The sequence below is a fragment of the Mustelus asterias genome, chromosome 29 (assembly GCF_964213995.1).
Source record: "Mustelus asterias chromosome 29, sMusAst1.hap1.1, whole genome shotgun sequence".
NCBI classification, from domain to species: domain Eukaryota; kingdom Metazoa; phylum Chordata; class Chondrichthyes; order Carcharhiniformes; family Triakidae; genus Mustelus; species Mustelus asterias.
In genome coordinates, this window is record NC_135829.1 from 8567512 (window position 1) to 8586824 (window position 19313).

Sequence of the window (19313 nt, forward strand, 5' to 3'; positions counted from 1 at the left end):
TGAATGGCCTCCTCCTCCTTCTACTTTCTGTGTTTCTATGTCTGTATGGCAAGAAACAATACTTTTCACTGTATCCTGATACATTTGACAGTAATAAATCAAATCAAATCAAACCAGCGATGGTTTATGTCATTCACAGGAACCAAGGAAACAGTTGGTATTCACTCCAGGATATGGTTTGCACTTCACTTTCATAGGGGGAAGTTGTCAGTTGTACTAAGATTCACAACGTTCAGACGACATTGAAGATTGGGTTCTGTGGCAACTTAGATATTTGCTGATTCAATGGCCATATCTTGGAGTTATATACACTTGTGAAAAAAAAGTTGATTACGGTCACCAGCTTTAATCAAATTTGTTTTTTTAAAACAAGGGTCGTGGGGGCCTGGAATGTGTTGCCGGGCAAGGTGGTGGAGGCGGACACACTGGGAACGTTTAAGACTTATCGAGACAGCTATATGAACGGAGTGGGAATGGAGGGATACAAAAGAGTGGTCTAGTTTGGACCAGGGAGCGGCGCGGGCTAATTGTTCTTTGTTTCTCGTTTCAAGGCTTCATTCTATGATCATCTTGCTGGTGCCAGTACAGAGCGAGACTGCGGATAGTTGGGAACCTGTCTCGGGGGCAGGGAATTCAGATGGTGTTCGTAAAGCAGAAGTGGAAATGAATAGGGTTGGGAAGCATTTTCTGATCAGGGCCAGTGTGATCTCCTGGACTCGTTTCGATCGCCTCAGGGGGTCGGAGAGGAATTTCCCAGAATTTTGTTTTCCCCATATTGGCCCTGGGGTTTTCACTCTGGGTTTTCGCCTCTCCCTGGAGATCACATGGTCTGGAATGGGGGGGTGGGGGTGAGTTAATAGGTTGTGATGAACAAAGCATCGTAGCTGTGAGGGACAGCTCGGTGGATAGGATATTAGGATGTAGATAGGCTGGAAAATTGGGCGGGGATCCTGGATTCAGGATTCAATCCTGGACCGGGGAGCGGCGCGGGCTTGGAGGGCCGAAGGGCCTGTTCCTGTGCTGTATTGTTCTTTGTTCTTGTTCTTTGATATTGAAGGTATATTGGGAAAAATAACTGCCATGCGTTGCTAAGCATTGGGGCAGCATAGTGGTTAGCACAGCTGCGTCACAGTGCCAAGGACCCGGGTTCGATTCCGGTCTTGGATCTCTGCCAATGCAGAGTTTGCACATTCTCCCAGTGTCTGTGTGGGTTTCTTCCGGGTGCTCTGGTTTCCTCCCATAGTCCAAAGGACGTGTTGGTTAGGGTGCATTGTCCATACTAAATTCTCCCTCAGTGTACCCAAACAGGCGCCGGAGTGTGGTGACTAGAGGATTGTCACAGTAACTTCATTGCAGTGTTAATGTAAGCCTACTTGTGACACTAATAAATAAATAAACGTTTGACTTAACCCTTGATCTGATGGACTCTCATAGGATGGTGAGAATGTAAACCTAACTGGATTTACCAGGAATTCATAGAGATCATAGAATCCCTACAGTGCAGGAGGAGAGCATTCGGCCCATCGAGTCTGCACCGACAACAATCCCACCCAGGTCCTATCCCCATAACCCCACATATTCACTCCACTAATCCCTCTAACCTATGCATCCCGGGACACTAAGGGGCAAATTAGCATGGTGAATGCACCTAACCAGCATGTCTTTCAGACTGGGAGGAAACCGGAGCACCCGGAGGAAACCCACGCAGACACGGGGGGAACATGCAGACTCCGCACAGACAGTGACCCGAGCTGGGAATCAAACCCGGGTCCCTGCCACCATGAGGGGACAGTGCTAACCACTGTGCCACCACGCCGCCCCCAAATTGAAGAATATTTCCCTATACTCTGGAATTTAGAAGAATGAGGGTAGATCAAATTGAGGTATACAAGATGATAAAAGGTATGGATAAAGTAGACGTGGAGTGGATGCTTCCTCTTGTGGGGCATTCTAGGACGAGAGGTCATAGTCTTAGGATAAGGGGCAGCAAATTTAAAACAGAGTTGAGGAGAAACTACTTCTCCCAAAGGGTTGTGAATCTGTGGAATTCGCTACCCCAAAGAGCGGTGAATGCTGGGACAGTGAGTAAATTTAAAGAGGAATTAGACAGATTTTTAATTGGTAATGGGTTGAAGGGTTATGGGGAGAAGGCAGGAAAATGGGGATGAGGAGCATATCAGCCATGATCGAATGACGGAGCAGAATCGATGGGCCGAATGGCCTAATTCTGTTCCTATATCTTATGAACTATATTTCCCGACAGAACTTGTGTTTTTTGCTAATTAGTTTATCTTCTAGATCAATATGCAACATTTAATTGAATAGCAGACATGTTTAATGTTCGCTCATTCGAGGATGGGGTTGTGGGTAGAGAAAGCAGGTTTTCCTACTTCTGCTCACATCCGTTTGACATTAACAAAGAATATGAAATAAATAATTTTTTATTCCCTTTAGTGTAATATGGTCCCCTGCAGTCAAATTCCTTTGTTCATTTTCCAAGTGCTGTGTTCCATAAACAGTGAAAACTTGGGTCACAAGTAGGCTTCCATTAACGCTGCAATGAAGTTACTGTGAAAATCCCCTAGACGCCACACCCCGGTACCTGTTCGGGTACACCAAGGGAGAATTTAGCACAGCCAACGCACCTAATCAGCACGTCTTCCGGACTGTGGTAGGGAACCGGAGCACCCAGTGGAAACCCATGCACTCACGGGGAGAACGCCACACAGACAGAGACCCAAGGCCGGAATCAAACCTGGGTCCTTGGCGCTGAGGCAGCAGTGTGGCGACTAGGGGATTTTCACAATAACTTCATTGCAGTGTTAATGTAAGCCTACTTGTGACTAATAAATAAATAAACTTTTGACTTAACCCTTGGTCTGATGGATCCTCATCTGAGGGTAAGAATGTAAACCTAACTGGATTTACCAGGAATTCATAGAAATCATAGAATCCCTACAGTGCAGAAGGAGGCCATTTACCAGCCCAAAGGGGAGGTAAAGGTAAAGCCACCATAGTCCCAGATGACCACAGACTGCTCTCCCCTTTGAGGTAGAACACATCACATTGAAACCTTCTCTCAGCAAATTTTTAAAGTATAACCACTGGCTCCCATTCCACTGATCATAGCTTTTGGATGGGATTCCGGGGAACCAGGAAAACTCTTACAAAGCCGCTGAGAAGACGGGGAAACGTACCAGTCCATCTGCACCAACTCTGCTTCTGCCACTTATCCGGAATGAAACTTCCACTTCCCAGTTTTCAGAGGCAAAGATATTCTTGGCCCAAACAGATCCACTTTGGCTACGCATCGAAGGAACAACTCGAATTCGTTCAGAATTCGGCAGGGCACCTAAACGGCAATGGAAAAACTGTCAAGTTTACTTCTTTTAAAATGAATTATTATCGGAGAGCAGAAAAATGCTGGAAAATCTCAGCGGGTCTGACAGCATCTATGGAGAGAGAATAGAGCCAACGTTTCGAGTTTCGATGACCCTTCGTCAAAGCTCGTCTAGGGTCATCTAGACTCGAAATGTTGGCTCTATTCTCTCTCCACAGATGCTGTCAGACCTGCTGAGATTTTCCAGCATTTTTCTGTTTTTGTTTCAGATTCCAGCATCCGCAGTGTGTTGCGTTTATCCTATTATATAAGATTGGCTGTGAGCGTTTGTCTAGCTAAAAATTATATTTGACTAGGATTTAACTTGAAGTAGTAAACCTTTGTCTTGATGCAACAGGAAATGCAGAGGCAGCAGGGTAGTGGTCATGTCACAGGACTAGTAATCAAGAGACCCACCCTCAGGGGACACAGGTTCAAATCCCACATTGAGCATTAGAATTTAAATTCAATTAATAAATAGAAATTGGTCATGTATCAACCGACTCAAGAACAGCTTCTTCCCTGCTGCCATCAGACTTTTGAATGGACCTACCTCGCATTAAGTTGATCTTTCTCTGCACCCTAGCTATGACTGTAACACTACATTCTGCACTCTCTCATTTCCTTCTCTATGAACAGTATGCTTTGTCTGTATACAGCACAAGAAACAACTGCATACTAATACATGTGACAATAATAACTCAATCAATCAAATTGAAAGCTGGTCTGTGTAATGGTGATCCATAAAGGGTTGTTATAAAAACTCAGGGAAGGAAATCTGCCATCCTTTTGTGACTCCAGACTCACACCATATGTCTATCTCTTAACTGCCCCCTGAAATGATCTAGCAAGCTGTTGCTGTACCAAACCGATACATAAATGTAGAACCAGATGTATTCATAGAATCATAGAATCCCTACAGTGCAGAAGGAGGCCATTCGGCCCATCGAGTCTGCACCGACCACAATCCCACCCAGGCCCTATCCCCATAACCCCATTTATTTACCCTGCTAACCCCTAGACACTAAGGGTCACTTTAGCATGGCCAATCAACCTAATCCGCAACAGGGTGTGGAAGGATGGATTAGTAAATTTGCAGATGACACTAAAGTTGGTGGAGTTGTAGACAGTGCGGAGGGAAGTGGCAGGTTACAGAGGGACATAGAAAAGCTGCAGAGCTGGGCTGAGAGGTGGCAAATGGAGTTTAATGCGGAAAAGTGTGAGGTGATTCACTTTGGAAGGAGTAACAGGAATACAGAGTACTGGACTAATGGTAAGATACTTGGTAGTGTGGGTGAACAGAGGGATCTGGGTGTCCATGTGCATAGATCCCTGAAAGTTGGCACCCAGGTTGATAGGGTTGTTAAGAAAGCGTACGGTGTGTTAGCTTTTATTGGTAGAGGGATTGAGTTTCGGAGCCAGGAGGTCATGCTGCAACTGTACAAAACTCTGGTGCGGCCGCATTTGGAGTATTGCGTGCAGTTCTGGTCGCCGTATTATAGGAAAGATGTGGAAGTGTTGGAAAGGGTGCAGAGGAGATTTACCAGGATGTTGCCTGGTATGGTGGGAAAATCGTATGAGGAAAGGCTGAGGGGCTTGAGGTTATCGTTAGAGAGAAGAAGGTTAAGAGGTGACTTAATAGATGATCAGATAGGGTGGATAGTGGATAGTGAGAGCCTTTTTCCTCGGATGGTGATGGCTAGCACGAGGGGACATAGCTTTAAATTGAGGGGTGAGAGATATAGGACAGATGTTAGAGGTAGGTTCTTTACTCAGAGAGTAGTAAGGGCGTGGAATGCCCTGCCTGCAGCAGTGGTGGATTCGTCAACATTAAGAGCATTCAAATGGTTATTGGATAAACCTATGGATGATATTGGAATAGTGTAGATTAGAGGGGCTTTAGATTGGTTTCACTGGTCGGCGCAACATCGAGGGCCGAAGGGCCTGTACTGTGCTGTAATGTTCTATGTTATCTTTGGACTGTGGGAGGAAACCGGAGCACCCGGAAGAAACCCACGCAGACACAGGGAGAACATGCAGACTGCACAGAGAGGTCACCCGAGGCTGGAATAGAACAGCTTCTAATGGCAAAGTGGCTAGTGCTGCCCCTTAGTGTCAGGGGGACCAGCTAGGGTAAGTGCATGGGGTTATGGGGATAAGGGTGGGATTGTGGTCGGTGCAGACTCGATGGGCCGAATGGCCTCCTTCTGCACTGTAGGAACCCGGGTCCCTGGAGCTGTGAGGCTGCAGTGCTAACCACTGTGGGCCATCAACTTCTGAAGGGAAATTAGGGATGGCCAATAAATAGTGGCCTTGCCTGTGACAACCACATCCTAAAGAAAGGTTTTTCTTTAATTTTTAAATTTTTAATCCCCAACAATACTCCTCACAGTGCATTGGCACCCTGAACTTAGATGGAATTGAGATGTCCCCATGACAACACACTGGATCAGACGGAGCTATCTCCTTTGCTCACAGTCTGTAATCCTATCAGGGGCCAAGGACTTAGGCCTGTAAGCTGGCTACAGTTGACAGCACATGAGGTTTCCTTGCAACATAGAATGGTTCTCTAAAGTAAAAATCCTCCATTTTGTTCCATCCACCTGTGGAACCATTTTAAACAGAAATATCAACTTTTCCTTAAATAATCAGGTGGACATAGTTTCCACTTCCAGGCGAACATCAATAGTAAATAAAATAGTTAGACACTGCTAAATCCAATAAAGAACTGAGGAAAATCTTCTTCACCCAGAGGAGTAGTTAGAATGTGGAACTCAATACTGTATGATTGGATTATGGGTGGCACGGTGGTTAACACTGCTGCCTCACCGCGCTAGGGATCCAGGTTCAATTCCGGCCTCGGGTGAACCTGGATCCCTAGCGCGGTGAGGCAGCATGGAATTTGCACATTTAAGAAGTTTACTTATTAGTCACAAGTAAGGCTTTCACTAACACTGCAATGAAGTTACTGTGAAATTCCCCTAGTCGCCACACTCCGGCACCTGTTCGGGTCAATGCACCTAACCAGCACGTCTTTCGGACTGTGGGAGGAAACCGGAGCACCCGGAGGAAACCCACGCAAACACGGGGGAGAATGTGCAAACTCCACACAGGCAGTGACCCGAGGCCGGAATTGAACCTGGGTCCCTGGCACTGCGAGGCAGCAGTGCCAACCACTGTGAGGCAGCGGTGCTAACCATTGTGCCACCGTGCCGCCCGTGTTCTCCCCATGTTTGCGTGGGTTCCTTCCCACACTCCAAAGATGTGCAGGTTAGATGGATTAGCCATGCTAAATTGCCCCTTAGTGTCCCAAGATGGGTAGGTTAGGGGGATTAGTGAGGTGAATATGTGGGGTCGTGGGGATGGGGCCTGGGTAGAATGCTCTGTTGGAGAGTCGGTGCAGACTCAATGGACCAAATGGCCTCCTCTTGCACTGTAAGGATTGGAACAGCTCATGGGGGTGGTGGGTATAAAAGGCATCGGAGTGTCCAATCAGTCATGATTGTACTAAAATGGCGAAGCAGGCTCAATGGGCCGAATGGCCTACCCCTCCTCCTATATATGGGGAGAAGTGAGGTAAGAACTGGAAACAGAAAGGAATAGATCGGGTTAGATGAAGCAAGTCGGGAGGATGTTCAGTTGAAATATAAACATTGGCATCGACCATTGTTACTGAACAGCCCATTTCTGTGATGTATATTCTATTTGTAATATTTTAGCCACGGCATTAATGAACATTCACGGCGAGAGAGGTCTTTACACAGGGTAATTTAATCACTGTCAGCTAGAAGTACCATTCTCCACGATTGCTGATGCATTGCTCCTGAATTTTATATCTCCAATAGGGCGGTACGGCGGGTTAGCACTGCTCCTTCAAAGCGCCAGGAAACCGGGTTCGATTCCCAGCTTGGGTCACTCTGTGTGGAGTTTGCACATTCTCCCCGTGTCTGCGTGGGTTTCCTCCGAGTGCTCCAGTTTCCTTCCACATTCCAAAGGTGTGCTGGTTAGGTGCATTGACCCGTGGCGACCAGGGGAATTTCACAGTAACTTCATTGCAGTGTTAATGTAAGCATTAGTTGTGACTAATAAATAAACTTTACATTAGCTTGGACGTAGCATATGAACATTAGAAACTTAAATTGTTGGAACTGAACAAATTGGGGTCAATTTCACGGGGGGAGCTTGGGAGATAAAATTATTCTGCGTCAGGGTAGTTCTTTCAAAAGGCCAATTCTAGGGCACCAGCTATGGGATTAATCATTTGACTTGTTCATTGTTGACAATGAGGGATATCGGAGGATGCAAGCGTCAAACGTGACTCTGGGTTGTTGAACTACGGACTTGGGTATGTGACCCAAACAGTCTCTCACAGCATTGCAAATAAGACAGATATCAAATGTTATCGAGTCATAGAGCAATACAGCACGGAAACAGGCCCTTCAGCCCAACTGGTCCATGCCGACCATGGTGCCCTCCCAGCTAGTCCCAATTGCCCATGTTTGACCCATATCCCTCTAATCCTTTCCCATCCATGTATTTATCCAAATGCTTTTTAAATGTTGCTTTGTACCCGCCTCAACCACTTTCTCTCGCAGCTCATTCCATACACTCACCACCCTCTGCGCGAAGTGACCCCTCAGGTCCCCTTTGAAACCTTTCCCCTCTCACCTTAAATCGATGCCTTCCAGTTTTCAATTCCCATTCCCTGGGAAAAAGACTATGGCCAGAAATTTACCGCCCTGCCTGCCACGGGAATCGGAGGGGGCGAGAGGCGGACAATGGGAAGGTCTGTTGACCCCAGACGGGATTTTACAGTTTTGGGACGACGGGGCTGTAAAATCCCGTCCTGTGTGCATTTATCCTTTCTATGCCCCTCATGATTTTATCCACATCAATAAGGTCAGCCCCCATTCTCCCACATTCCGAGGAATAAAGTCCTAGCCTGGCCAACCTTTCCCTATAACTCAGGCCCACTAGTCCCAGCAACATCCTCGTAAATCTTCACATGTACCAAGTGGTCTTTTTCAACTCAACACATAAAATGGAAGTACTAATGCCAGGAAGCCCTATAACTTTTCTTCCTTAGATATCAGTACCCTTGTGTGACTGACATATGGGTGGCACAGTGGTTAGCACTGCTACCTCACAGCGTCAGGGACCTGGCTTCCATTCCACCATCTGGTGACTGTCTGTCTGGAGTTTGCGTGTTTTCCTTGTGTTTGATTTGATTTATTATTGTCACATGTATTAACATACAGTGAAAACTATTGTTTCTTGCGCACTATACAGATAAAGCATACCGTTCATAGAGAAAGAAAGGAGAGGGTGCAGAATGTAGTGTTACAGTCATAGCTAGGGTGTAGTGAAAGATTAACTTAGTGCGAGGTAGGTCCATTCAAAAGTCTGACAGGGAAGAAGCTGTTCTTGAGTTGGTTGATACGTGACCTCAGACTTTTGTATCTTTTTCCCGACGGAAGAAGGTGGAAGAGAGAATGTGGAAGAGGGACATGGATGGGAAAGGTTTAGAGGGATTCGGGCCAAATGGGACTGGTTCAGTTCAGGAAACCTGGTCGGCATGGGCGAGTTGGGCTGAAGGGCCTGTTTCCATGCTGTGTAGCTCTGTGACTCCATGGTTCTCTGTGGGAGCTTGCTTTGCACACATTGGTTGCTGCGTTTCCTAAACCACACTTCAAAGGTGCTCCAGGTGCTCTGATTTCCTTCCATAGCCCAGAGATGTGTGGGTTAGGTGGATTGGCCGTGGTAAATTGCCCCTTAGTGTCCAAGGATGTATAGGTTAGGTGGATTGGCCATGCTAAATTGCCCCTTAGTGTCCAAGGATGTGTAGGTTAGGTGGATTGGCCATGCTAAATTGCCCCTTAGTGTCCAAGGATGTATAGGTTAGGTGGATTGGCCATGCTAAATTGCCCCTTAGTGTCCAAGGATGTATAGGTTAGGTGGATTGGCCATGCTAAATTGCCCCTTAGTGTCCAAGGATGTATAGGTTAGGTGGATTGGCCATGCTAAATTGCCCCTTAGTGTCCAAGGATGTGTAGGTTAGGTGGATTGGCCATGTTAAATTGCCCCTTAGTGTCCAAGGATGTGTAGGTTAGGTGGATTGGCCATGTTAAATTGCCCCTTCGTGTCCAAGGATGTGTAGATTAGGTGGATTGGCCATGCTAACTTGTCCCTCAGTGTCAGGGAGATAAATATGTGAAGTTACAGATATAGGGCCTGTGTGGGATTGTTGTCAGTGCAGGCTCGATGGGCCGAATGGCCTCCTCCTGCACTGTAAGATTCTATGATTGCATTGGAAAATACTTTCCATTAATTTTGATGTTTTTAAAACAATTTTCTTTTGCCAGTCGAGCTCAAAAGAACATTTAACTTAGACAATAGTGGGTGCAATAGTGCAGGGAAAGGAGTTGCATTTGTACAGCATTGTTCATGATGCTTGGCTGCAACTACAGACAAGGAGGTACTTTAGAAGCACACTCACTCTGGCGATAGAGGACACTTTAGCAGTGAGTCTCCACACAGCAACGTCTCACCACGGCACTGTGACAATCAAAGCAAAATACTGCAGATGCTGGAAATCTGAGAGAAAACGCCGGAAAAAACTCAGCAGGTCTGGCAGCGTCTGTGGAGAGAGAAACATTTGGAGTCCGAACACCTCTTCCTCAGTGCAGGTGATGAAGAAAAGCAACGGTTTATTGCTGTCAAAAGTTGGAAATGGAATTTCCACCAGTCTGCAGGTGCAACAGGTGATCAAGAAGGCAAATGGGATGTTGGCCTATATCGCAAGGGGGATAGAATATAAAAGCAGAGAATGTCTTGCTGCATCTGTACAGGGCATTGGTGAGGCCGCAGCTGGAATACTGTGTGCAGTATTGGTCCCCTTATTTGCGGAAGGATATATTGGCCTTGGAGGGAGTGCAGAAAAGGTTCACCAGGTCGATACCAGAGATGAGGGGTGTTGATTATGAGGAGAGACTGAGCAGATTGGGTTTGTACTCGTTGGAATTTAGAAGGCTGAGGCGGGATCTTATAGAGACCTATAAGATAATGAAGGGGCTGGATAGGGTAGAGGTGGAGAGATTCTTTCCACTTAGAAAGGAAACTAGAACTAGAGGGCACAGCCTCAATATAAAGTTTAGGACAGAGTTGAGGAGGAACTTCTTCTCTCAGAGGGTGGTGAATCTCTGGAATTCTCTGCCCCCTGAAGTGGTGGAGGCTACCTCGTTGAATATGTTTAAATCACGGATAGATGGATTCCTGATCAGTAAGGGAATTAGGGGTTATAGGGATCAGGCGGGTAAGTGGAACTGATCCACTTCAGATCAGCCATGATCTTATTGAATGGCGGGGCAGGCTCGAGGGGCTAGATGGCCTACTCCTGCTCCTATTTCTTATGTTCTTATGAATGAAGGTCAGAATAGGCTGAAGGTCAGGAAACTACCGGCAAAGATGTCCTGGACACAAGACAAAGGGAGTGCTAATGGCAGTATTAAAGACTAAAGCGGGTGTTAATGGCGGCATAAAGGTCAACCCTGCCTGAAAGCAAGAAGCGGCATGGTAGCACAGTGGTTAGCACTGCTGCTTCACAACACCAGGGACCCGGGTTCGACTCCCGGCTTGGGTCACTGTCTGTGCGGAGTCTGCACCTTCTCCCCGTGTCTGCGTGGGTTTCCTCTGGGTGCTCCGGTTTCCTCCCGCACCCTGAAAGACGTGCTGGTTCGGTGCATTGACCCGAACAGGCGCTGGACTGTGGCGACTAGGGGAATTTCACAGTAACTTCGTTGCAGTGTTAATGTAAGCAATACTTGTGACGAATAAATAAAACTTTAACTTTAGAATGTCCAGATCATCTATTTATAGGCGCTGAATGAAGGACGAATATTGGTCAGGACACTGGGGAGAACTCCCACCTTCTCCTCCAGCCCAAGCTTAACTTTCACATCCACCGCGATAGCAGAAGGGACTCGCGGTTTAATGTCTGATCCAAAAGATGGCACCTGGATGTTTTTTTTCTAAAGAGAAATTAAAATACCGCTGCCTATATACTTAATAGAATTGTGACAGTGCAGAGAGAGGCCATTCAGCCCATCGAGTCTACTCCTACTCAGCTTCTTTCCCAGGCCCACCCGTCCTATCCCTATAGCCCCGTGCATTTACCATGGTTAATCCGCATAACCTACACATCTTTGGACACTAAGGGGCAATTTACATAGAACATAGAACAGTACAGCACAGAACAGGCCCTTCGGCCCACGATGTTGTGCCGAGTTACAATGGCCAATCCACCTAACCTACACATCTTAAGACACTAAGGGACAATTTAGCACTGCCAATCCACCTAACCTGCACATCGTTCGACACTAAGGGGCAATTTAGCATGACCAATCCACCTAACCTATACATCTTAGGACAATAAGGGACAATTTAGCACTGCCAATCCACCTAACCTGCACATCTTTGGACACTAAGGGACAATTTAGCATAGCCAATCCACCTAACCTACACATCTTTGGACACTAAGGGGCAATTTAGCATGGCCAATCCACCTAACCTGCACATCTTAGGACACTAAGGGACAATTTAGCATAGCCAATCCACCTAACCTGCACATCTTTGGACTGTGGGAGGAAACCGGAGCACCCGGAGGAAACCCATGTAGACATAGGGAGAATATGCAAACTCCATATAGACGGTGACCCGAGGCTGGAATCTAACCCGGGTCCCTGGCACTGTGAGGCAGCAGGGCTAACCACTGTGCCACCATGCTCTCCTTTTCAAGTGAAATCTAACAATAGGTAGGATGCTTTCCTAAACACGCAGTTCACGACTCAAGACAGACAGACAGATAGTCCTTGCAACTTCCATAACGGGAGTAAACTTTTTTATAAAGTTAATTACTGGTAAAACTACATCTTAAGGTTCAGAATGTAGGTTTTCAAAGATGGGACTCCTGGATTTCCATCAGATTTGTAAAATTACATTTGATAGTTCATCAGCGTGCTAATACACATTTAATTTTTTTAGAAGGAACATTTATCTCCTGAGGAAGCGGTATTATTTGGACTAAAAACAGAAAACGCTGGAAAATCTCAGCAGGTCTGACAGCATCAGTGTAGAGAGCACAGAGCACCGACAAAGGATTATCCTGACTCGAAACGTTGGCTCTATTCTCTCTCCACAGAAGCTGTCAGGCCTGCTGAGATTTTTCCAGCATTTTCTGTTTCAGATTCCAGCATCCACAGTAATTTGCTTTTAACTGCAACGTGGTATTCTCACGGCGACTTTCAAAGCTTAGGACCCCCCCACGATAAAAAGATGGCATGAAAACTATTACACAGAAGAAGTAATGTTTAACATGGGCCTGATAGATAGCAATGTAGGTAGATGGGTGGGTGTCTCGGAGGGAGAGAGAGAGCGAGAGCATGTTTTAAACACCAGCTAATGTTGAACAAGGGGAAGATATCTGGTAAATATCGGGCTGCACAGTGGGTTATCACAGCGCCAGGGACCCGGGTTTAATTCCAGCCTTGGGTCACTGTCTGTGCGGAGTCTGCACGTTCTCCCTGTGTCTGCATGGGTTTCCTCCGGGTGCTCCAGTTTCCTCCCACACTCCAAAGATGTGTAGGTTAGGTGAATTGGCCATGCTAAAATGCCCCTTAGTGTCCACAGAAGTGCAGGTTAGGTGGATTGGCCATGCTAAATTGCCCCATCGTGTCCAAAGATAGAACATAGAACAGTACGATGTTGTGCCGAGCTTTATCTGAAACCAAGATCAAGCTATCCCACTCCCTATCATCCTAGTGTGCTCCATGTGCCTATCCAATAAGCGCTTAAATGTTCCTAAAGTGTCTGACTCCACTATCACTGCAGGCAGTCCATTCCACACCCCAACCACTCTCTGAGTAAAGAACCTACCTCGGACATCCTTCCTATATCTCCCACCATGAACCCTATAGTTATGCCCCCTTGTAATAGCTCCATCCACCCGAGGAAATAGTCTTTGAACGTTCACTCTATCTATTCCCCTTCATCATTTTATAAACCTCTATTAAGTCTCCCCTCAATCTCCTCCGCTCCAGAGAGAACAGCCCTAGCTCCCTCAACCTTTCCTCATAAGACCTACCCTCCAAACCAGGCAGCATCCTGGTAAATCTCCTCTGCACTCTTTCCAGCGCTTCTACATCCTTCTTATAGTGAGGTGACCAGAACTGCACACAATATTCCAAATGTGGTCTCACCAAGGTCCTGCACAGTTGCAGGATATACTGGTTACTGGTTATATTGTAAAGATATACTGGTTAGGTGGATTTGCCATGTTAAATTGTCCCTTAGTGTCCAAAGAAGTGCAGGTTAGGGGGATTAGCCATGGGGTTACCGGGATAGGATGGGGGGAGGGGGCCTGGGTAAAATAGAGAGTCGGTGCAGACTCGATGGGCCGAATGGCCTCTTTCTGCACTGTAGGGATTGTTTGATCAGCACACGGTGTCTTGGCAGGGACAGGGTCTGGCACTTTAACAACACGTGTCACTACAGATTATAAAACTCTCCGCTAATAATGCGGAAAGTGAGAAATTTACAACCCAAAGTGAGGTTTGCCCTCCGATCCAACACGTTCAAACAGATAAAGACACCAAATTAGTTATTTAAACACGAGAAACATTGCTGACACAACAGATAAAGACTCTAAAATTACCAAATTAGTTATTTAAACATTGCTCACAACAAGTGAAGTGGATCTGTTAGCCATGCTGTAGTTACAGTTTAATTCACTATCTTGCTGCAGTATCAGCTAAGTGGTTGTCCCGGGGGAGGGAGAAGTTTTTGCAGAGTTGATTAACTTACTGCCATGGTGTGCCCAGAAGGGTACAGTGCCATCCCGCAGCACCAGGTGCGGTCCTTTGAAGCTGTGCTTGTACTCGAACCTGCGGTGTGTCCGCTCCCCTCTGTGGCCGCGGACGGGAGCGGAGAGGAGGCAGAGCAGAGCGAGCAGCGGCCGCCCGCAGCTCCCCATCGCTGGCCCGGAGACTGGCCGAGAGCCCGGCAGCGCGCACGGAAAACGCCACCAGGCAGCAAGCCATTGGTCGCTGCTGCCTGGCTCCAGAGCCACTCGCGGCTCATTCTCAGGCTCTGCGGGTTAACAATACAGCTGGACAGAGAGTGTATGAGTCCCAACCCTGGGATTCCCCCCCACGCCCCATATCCTTGAGATCCCCCATGCCACATATCTCTGGATTCCCCCCTCCCCCCCCCCAACATTCCTGGGATCCCCTCCTCACATATCTCTGGGATTCCCCTCCTCACATATCTCTGGGATTTCCCCCCCACCCCAACATTTCTGGGATCGCCCCCCCCCCCCTCAACATATCCCTGGGATTCTCCCCACCAGCTCCGGACATATCTCTAGGATTCACCCCTCTGCCCATCCCTGAGATCCCCCCACATTTCCCTGGGATCCCCCACATATCCTCTGGGGTTCCCCCCCCCCCCCCATATATCCCTGGGGTTCCCCTCCGACATATCCCTGGGATCCCTCCCCCCACATTCCTGAGATCCCTCCCCCCACGTTCCTGGGATCCCTCCATATCTCTGGGATCCCCCTTATCCCCGGGATCCCCCTTATCCCCATCCCTGAGATCCCCCTACATTTCCCTGGGATACCCCATCCCATATCCCCTGGGATTCCCCCTGCCACATATCCTTGGGGTTCCCCCCCACATATCCTTGGGGTTCCCCCCCACATATCCCTGGGGGTTCCTCCCACATATCCCTGGGGTTCCCCCCACATATCCTTGGGGTCCCCCCCCCCACATTCCTGGGATCCCTCCCCCCACATTCCTGGGATCCCCCCCTCTCCCCATCCCTGAGATCCCCCTCTCTCCCCATCCCTGAGATCCCCCCACCCCATATCCCCTGGGGTTCCCCCCCTCCACACAACCCTGGGATCCCCCCTCACATCCCTGGGATCCCCCCCTACATTCCTGGGATTTACCCCATCACATCCCTGGGATTTCCCCACCCTATATCCCTGGGATTCCCCTCCTCATATCACTGGGATCCTCCCCCCCAACCCCCTCTTCCCACCATCTCTGGAATTTCCCCCCCCCCTCCGGATCCACCCCCAAACCCCTGGGATCCCCCCCCCCAATATCCCTGGGATTTCCCCCACCACCATATTCCTGGGATCCCCCCAGCATCCTTGGGATTCCTCCCCCCCCCGCCCCCCGCCACACCCCTGGGATTCCCCCCCACCACACATCCCTAGGATCCCCACCATACAAATCTGGGATTTCCCCCACCACCATATTCCTGGGATCCCCCCCAACATCCCTGGAATCCCTCCCACATATCCCTGGGATAATCCCCCCCTCCACATATCCCTGGGATCCTCTCTCCCACACCCCTGGAACCCCCCACCCCATCCCTAAGACATTCCTCCTTCCCCCTCTCCCCAACTATTCCACATAAAGGTTCAAATCTTAAAAACAAGCTTTAAACACTATTATTTATACAAGCACATCTTATCTTCTCCAAACAATTGTATCTCAACTATTGGGAATAATCTGACATTGGGCACATTGAAATATACTTGAGCAGAAACAGAGGACACTGCAAGAACTCAACTCTGCTCGCATCTATCAGAATATAATATATAATTTAATATTATAATATAATATATATTAAATTTGACCTCGATTTGGTTCAAGGGATATAGATTAAAATATACTCAAGAACAGCTTCTTCCCTGCTGCCATGATGTGGAAATGCTGGCATTGGACTGGGGTGGGCACAGTAAGAAGTCTCACAACACCAGGTTGAAGTCCAACAGGTTTATTTGGAATCACGAGCTTTCAGAGTGTTGCTCCTTCATCAGGTGAGTCAATAAATGTACTGATGAAGGAGCAGCACTCTGAAAGCTCGTGATTCCAAATAAACCTGTTTGACTTTAACCTGGTGTTGTGAGACTTCTTACTGTCCCTGCTGCCATCAGACTTTTGAATGGACCTACCTCACATTAAGTTGATCTTTCTCTACACCCTAGCTATGACTATAACACTACATTCTGCACTCTCTCCTTTCCTTCTCTATGTACGGTATGCTTTGTCTGTATAGAGCACAAGAAACAATACTTTTCACTGTATCCCAATACATGCGTCAATAATAAATCAAATCAAAATGACTAACACTATATTCTGCACCCTCTCCTTTCCTTCTCCCCGATATGATCCCAGGGATATGTAGGGGCGGCACAGTAGCTCACACTGCTGCCTCACAGCGCCAGGGACCCGGGTCCGATTCCCCGCTTGGGTGACTGTCTGTGTGGTGTTTGCACGTTCTCCCCGTGTCTGCGTGCATTTCCTCCGGGTTCTCCAGTTTCCTCCCACAATCTGAAAGCCATGCTGGTTAGGGTGCATTGACCCGAACAGGCGCCAGAGTGTGGCGACTAGGGGAATTTCACAGTAACTTCATTGCAGTGTTAATGAAAGCCTTACTTGTGACTAATAAATAATCTTTAACTTTAACTCTATGAACGGTATGTCTTGTCTGTATAGCGTGCAAGAAACAATACTTTTCACTGTATACTAATACACATGAAAATAAATCAAATCAAACTTGACTGGGTCAAGGGATATAAAAATATACTTGATTTGATTTATTGTCACATGTAGTAGCATACAGTGGAAAGTGTTGCTTCTTGCGCGCTATACAGACAAAGCATACCGTTCATAGAGAAGGAAAGGGGAGAATGCAGAATGTAGTGTCACAGTCAACACTCGGGTGTACAGAAAGATCACCTTAATACGAGGTAAGTCCATTCAAAAGTCTGATGGCAGCAGGGAAGAAGCTGTTCTTGAGTCAGTTGGTACGTGACCTCAGAATTTTGTATCTTTTTCCCAATGGAAGAGGGTGGAAGAGAGAATGTCCGGGGTGCGTGGAATCCTTGATTATGCTGGCTGCTTTTCCAAGGCAGCGGGAAGTGTAGACAGAGTCAATGGATGGGAGGCTGGTTTGCGTGATGGATTGGGCTACATTCACGACCCTTTGTAGTTTCTTGCGGTCTTGGGCAGAGCAGGAGATATACCAAGCTGTGATACAACCAGAAAGAATGCTTTCTATGGTGCATCTGTAAAAGTTGGTGAGAGTTGTACCTGAGTTTCTTGCGCGCTATACAAACAAAACATACCGTTCATAGAGTACATAGGGGAGAAGGAGAGGGTGCAGAATGTAGTGTTGCAGTTACTGATAGGGTGAAGAGAAGGATCAGCTTAATGTGCGATGGGACCATTCAATAGTCTGACGGTAGCAGGAAGAAGCTGTTCTTGAGTTGGTTGGTCCACGTTTTCTGTATCTTTTTCCCAACGGATTGGTTCAAGGGATATATATTAAGATACACTTGATTGGTTCAAGGGTATGAAGTTATAAGTTTTGCTGAAACCTATACTTTTTCTCACTCTTAGTACTCCGATTTGCATTAACTCTAAGAATAAACAGCAAGGCTTGGAGGACATTAATATCTTGAAACGAAAGCAGAATGTGCCAGAAATACCCAGCAGCCTGGTTGGCATCTGCTGGGGAGGAAAGTTTCAAGTAACGCGGAATTAGAATTGATTAGAATAGACAAAAGGGGAGGTTCATTCAAGCAACGATAAACCGACTCAAGAACAGCTTCTTCCCTGCTGCCATCAGACTTTTGAATAGACCTACCTCACACTAAGTTGATCTTTCTCTACACCCGAGCTATGGCTGTAACGTTTATAAAGTAAAGTTTATTTATTAGTCACAAGTAAGGCTTACATCAACACTGCAATGAAGTTACTGTGAAATTCCCCTAGTTGCCACAGTCTGGTGGCTGTTCGGGTCAATGCACCCCAACCAGCACGTCTTTCAGAATGTGGGAGGAAACCGGAGCATCCGGAGGAAATCCACGCACACAGGGAGAAGGTGCAGACTCCGCACAGACAGTGACCCAAGCCGGGAATCGAACCCGGGACCCTGGCGCTGTGAAGCAACACTACATTCTGCACTCTCTCGTTTCTTTCTCTCTGAACGGTATGCATTGTATGCTCAACAAACAATACTTTTCCCTGCATACCAATACACGTGACAATAATAAATAAAGCTTATTTCTTAGTCACAAGTAAGGCTTACATTAACACGGCAATGAAGTTACTGTGAAATTCCCCTAGAATAAATCAAATCAAATCAAAGTGGTGATTAAAATTATATCTTTCAGTGGGCTTGAGCATTAACATGAAACAAGAGGAAGACATTTAAGAGAAAAGGGTAGAGCAAGATAAACTGGCAAAGTTGGGGAGAATTTAGCAATGAAGGTCAAAGTAAACCACGGGTCTACACACGTGTGCTACATTTTAATGAAGCTGAATTTTCGGTATGTCTCGCACCCACACAGTTTGTCCACATGTATCTTTTTCATCTTGTGCAACGCTGTAACACAAATTAATCTGCTCTGACCTTGCTCAAAATTCAGGGCAGGAAATGCCCTTCCTTCGGTTAGTTGCAACGGGATAAGCCAGGAAGAGTAACTGTTGCTTCTCAATTTCAGAGCTCAACAATGACACGGGTGCCAACATCAGGAGTTTAGTGTATTAACTGTTCCTTTCCCTATGCGATTTCACCAAGGGAGCCCCAGTCTTTGAACACCCCAAACATGCTTTTGAGGATTTGACGGGGTGGACAGTCAGAGGTTTTTTTTTTCCCCCAGGGTGGAAGAGTCAATTACACGGGGGGACACGGGTTCAAGGCGAGAGGGGGAAAGTTGAAGGGAGAAGAGAGGGGGAAAGTTGAAGGAAGAAGAGAGGGGGAAAGTTGAAGGGAGATGTGTGGGGAAGGTTTTTCACGCAGAGAGTGGTGGGTGCCTGGAACGCGCTGCCAGAGGAGGTGGTGGAAGCGGGCACATTAG

At 47.2% G+C, this 19313-nt stretch overlaps 1 protein-coding gene across 1 annotated transcript in view; it reads right to left on the reverse strand.

Moving 5' to 3' along the window:
• Positions 1-14423, reverse strand: part of LOC144480514 (protein ERGIC-53-like) — a 114510-nt gene extending 100087 nt beyond the window's left edge. The window contains exons 1-2 of the mRNA XM_078200018.1: positions 14237-14423; positions 3198-3352 (exon numbers count right to left, since the gene is read on the reverse strand). Of these exons, the coding sequence (XP_078056144.1) occupies positions 3198-3352; positions 14237-14405 (324 nt within the window). The 5' untranslated portion in view covers positions 14406-14423. The remainder of the gene's footprint in view (positions 1-3197; positions 3353-14236) is intronic.
• Positions 14424-19313: the final 4890 nt, after the last annotated feature.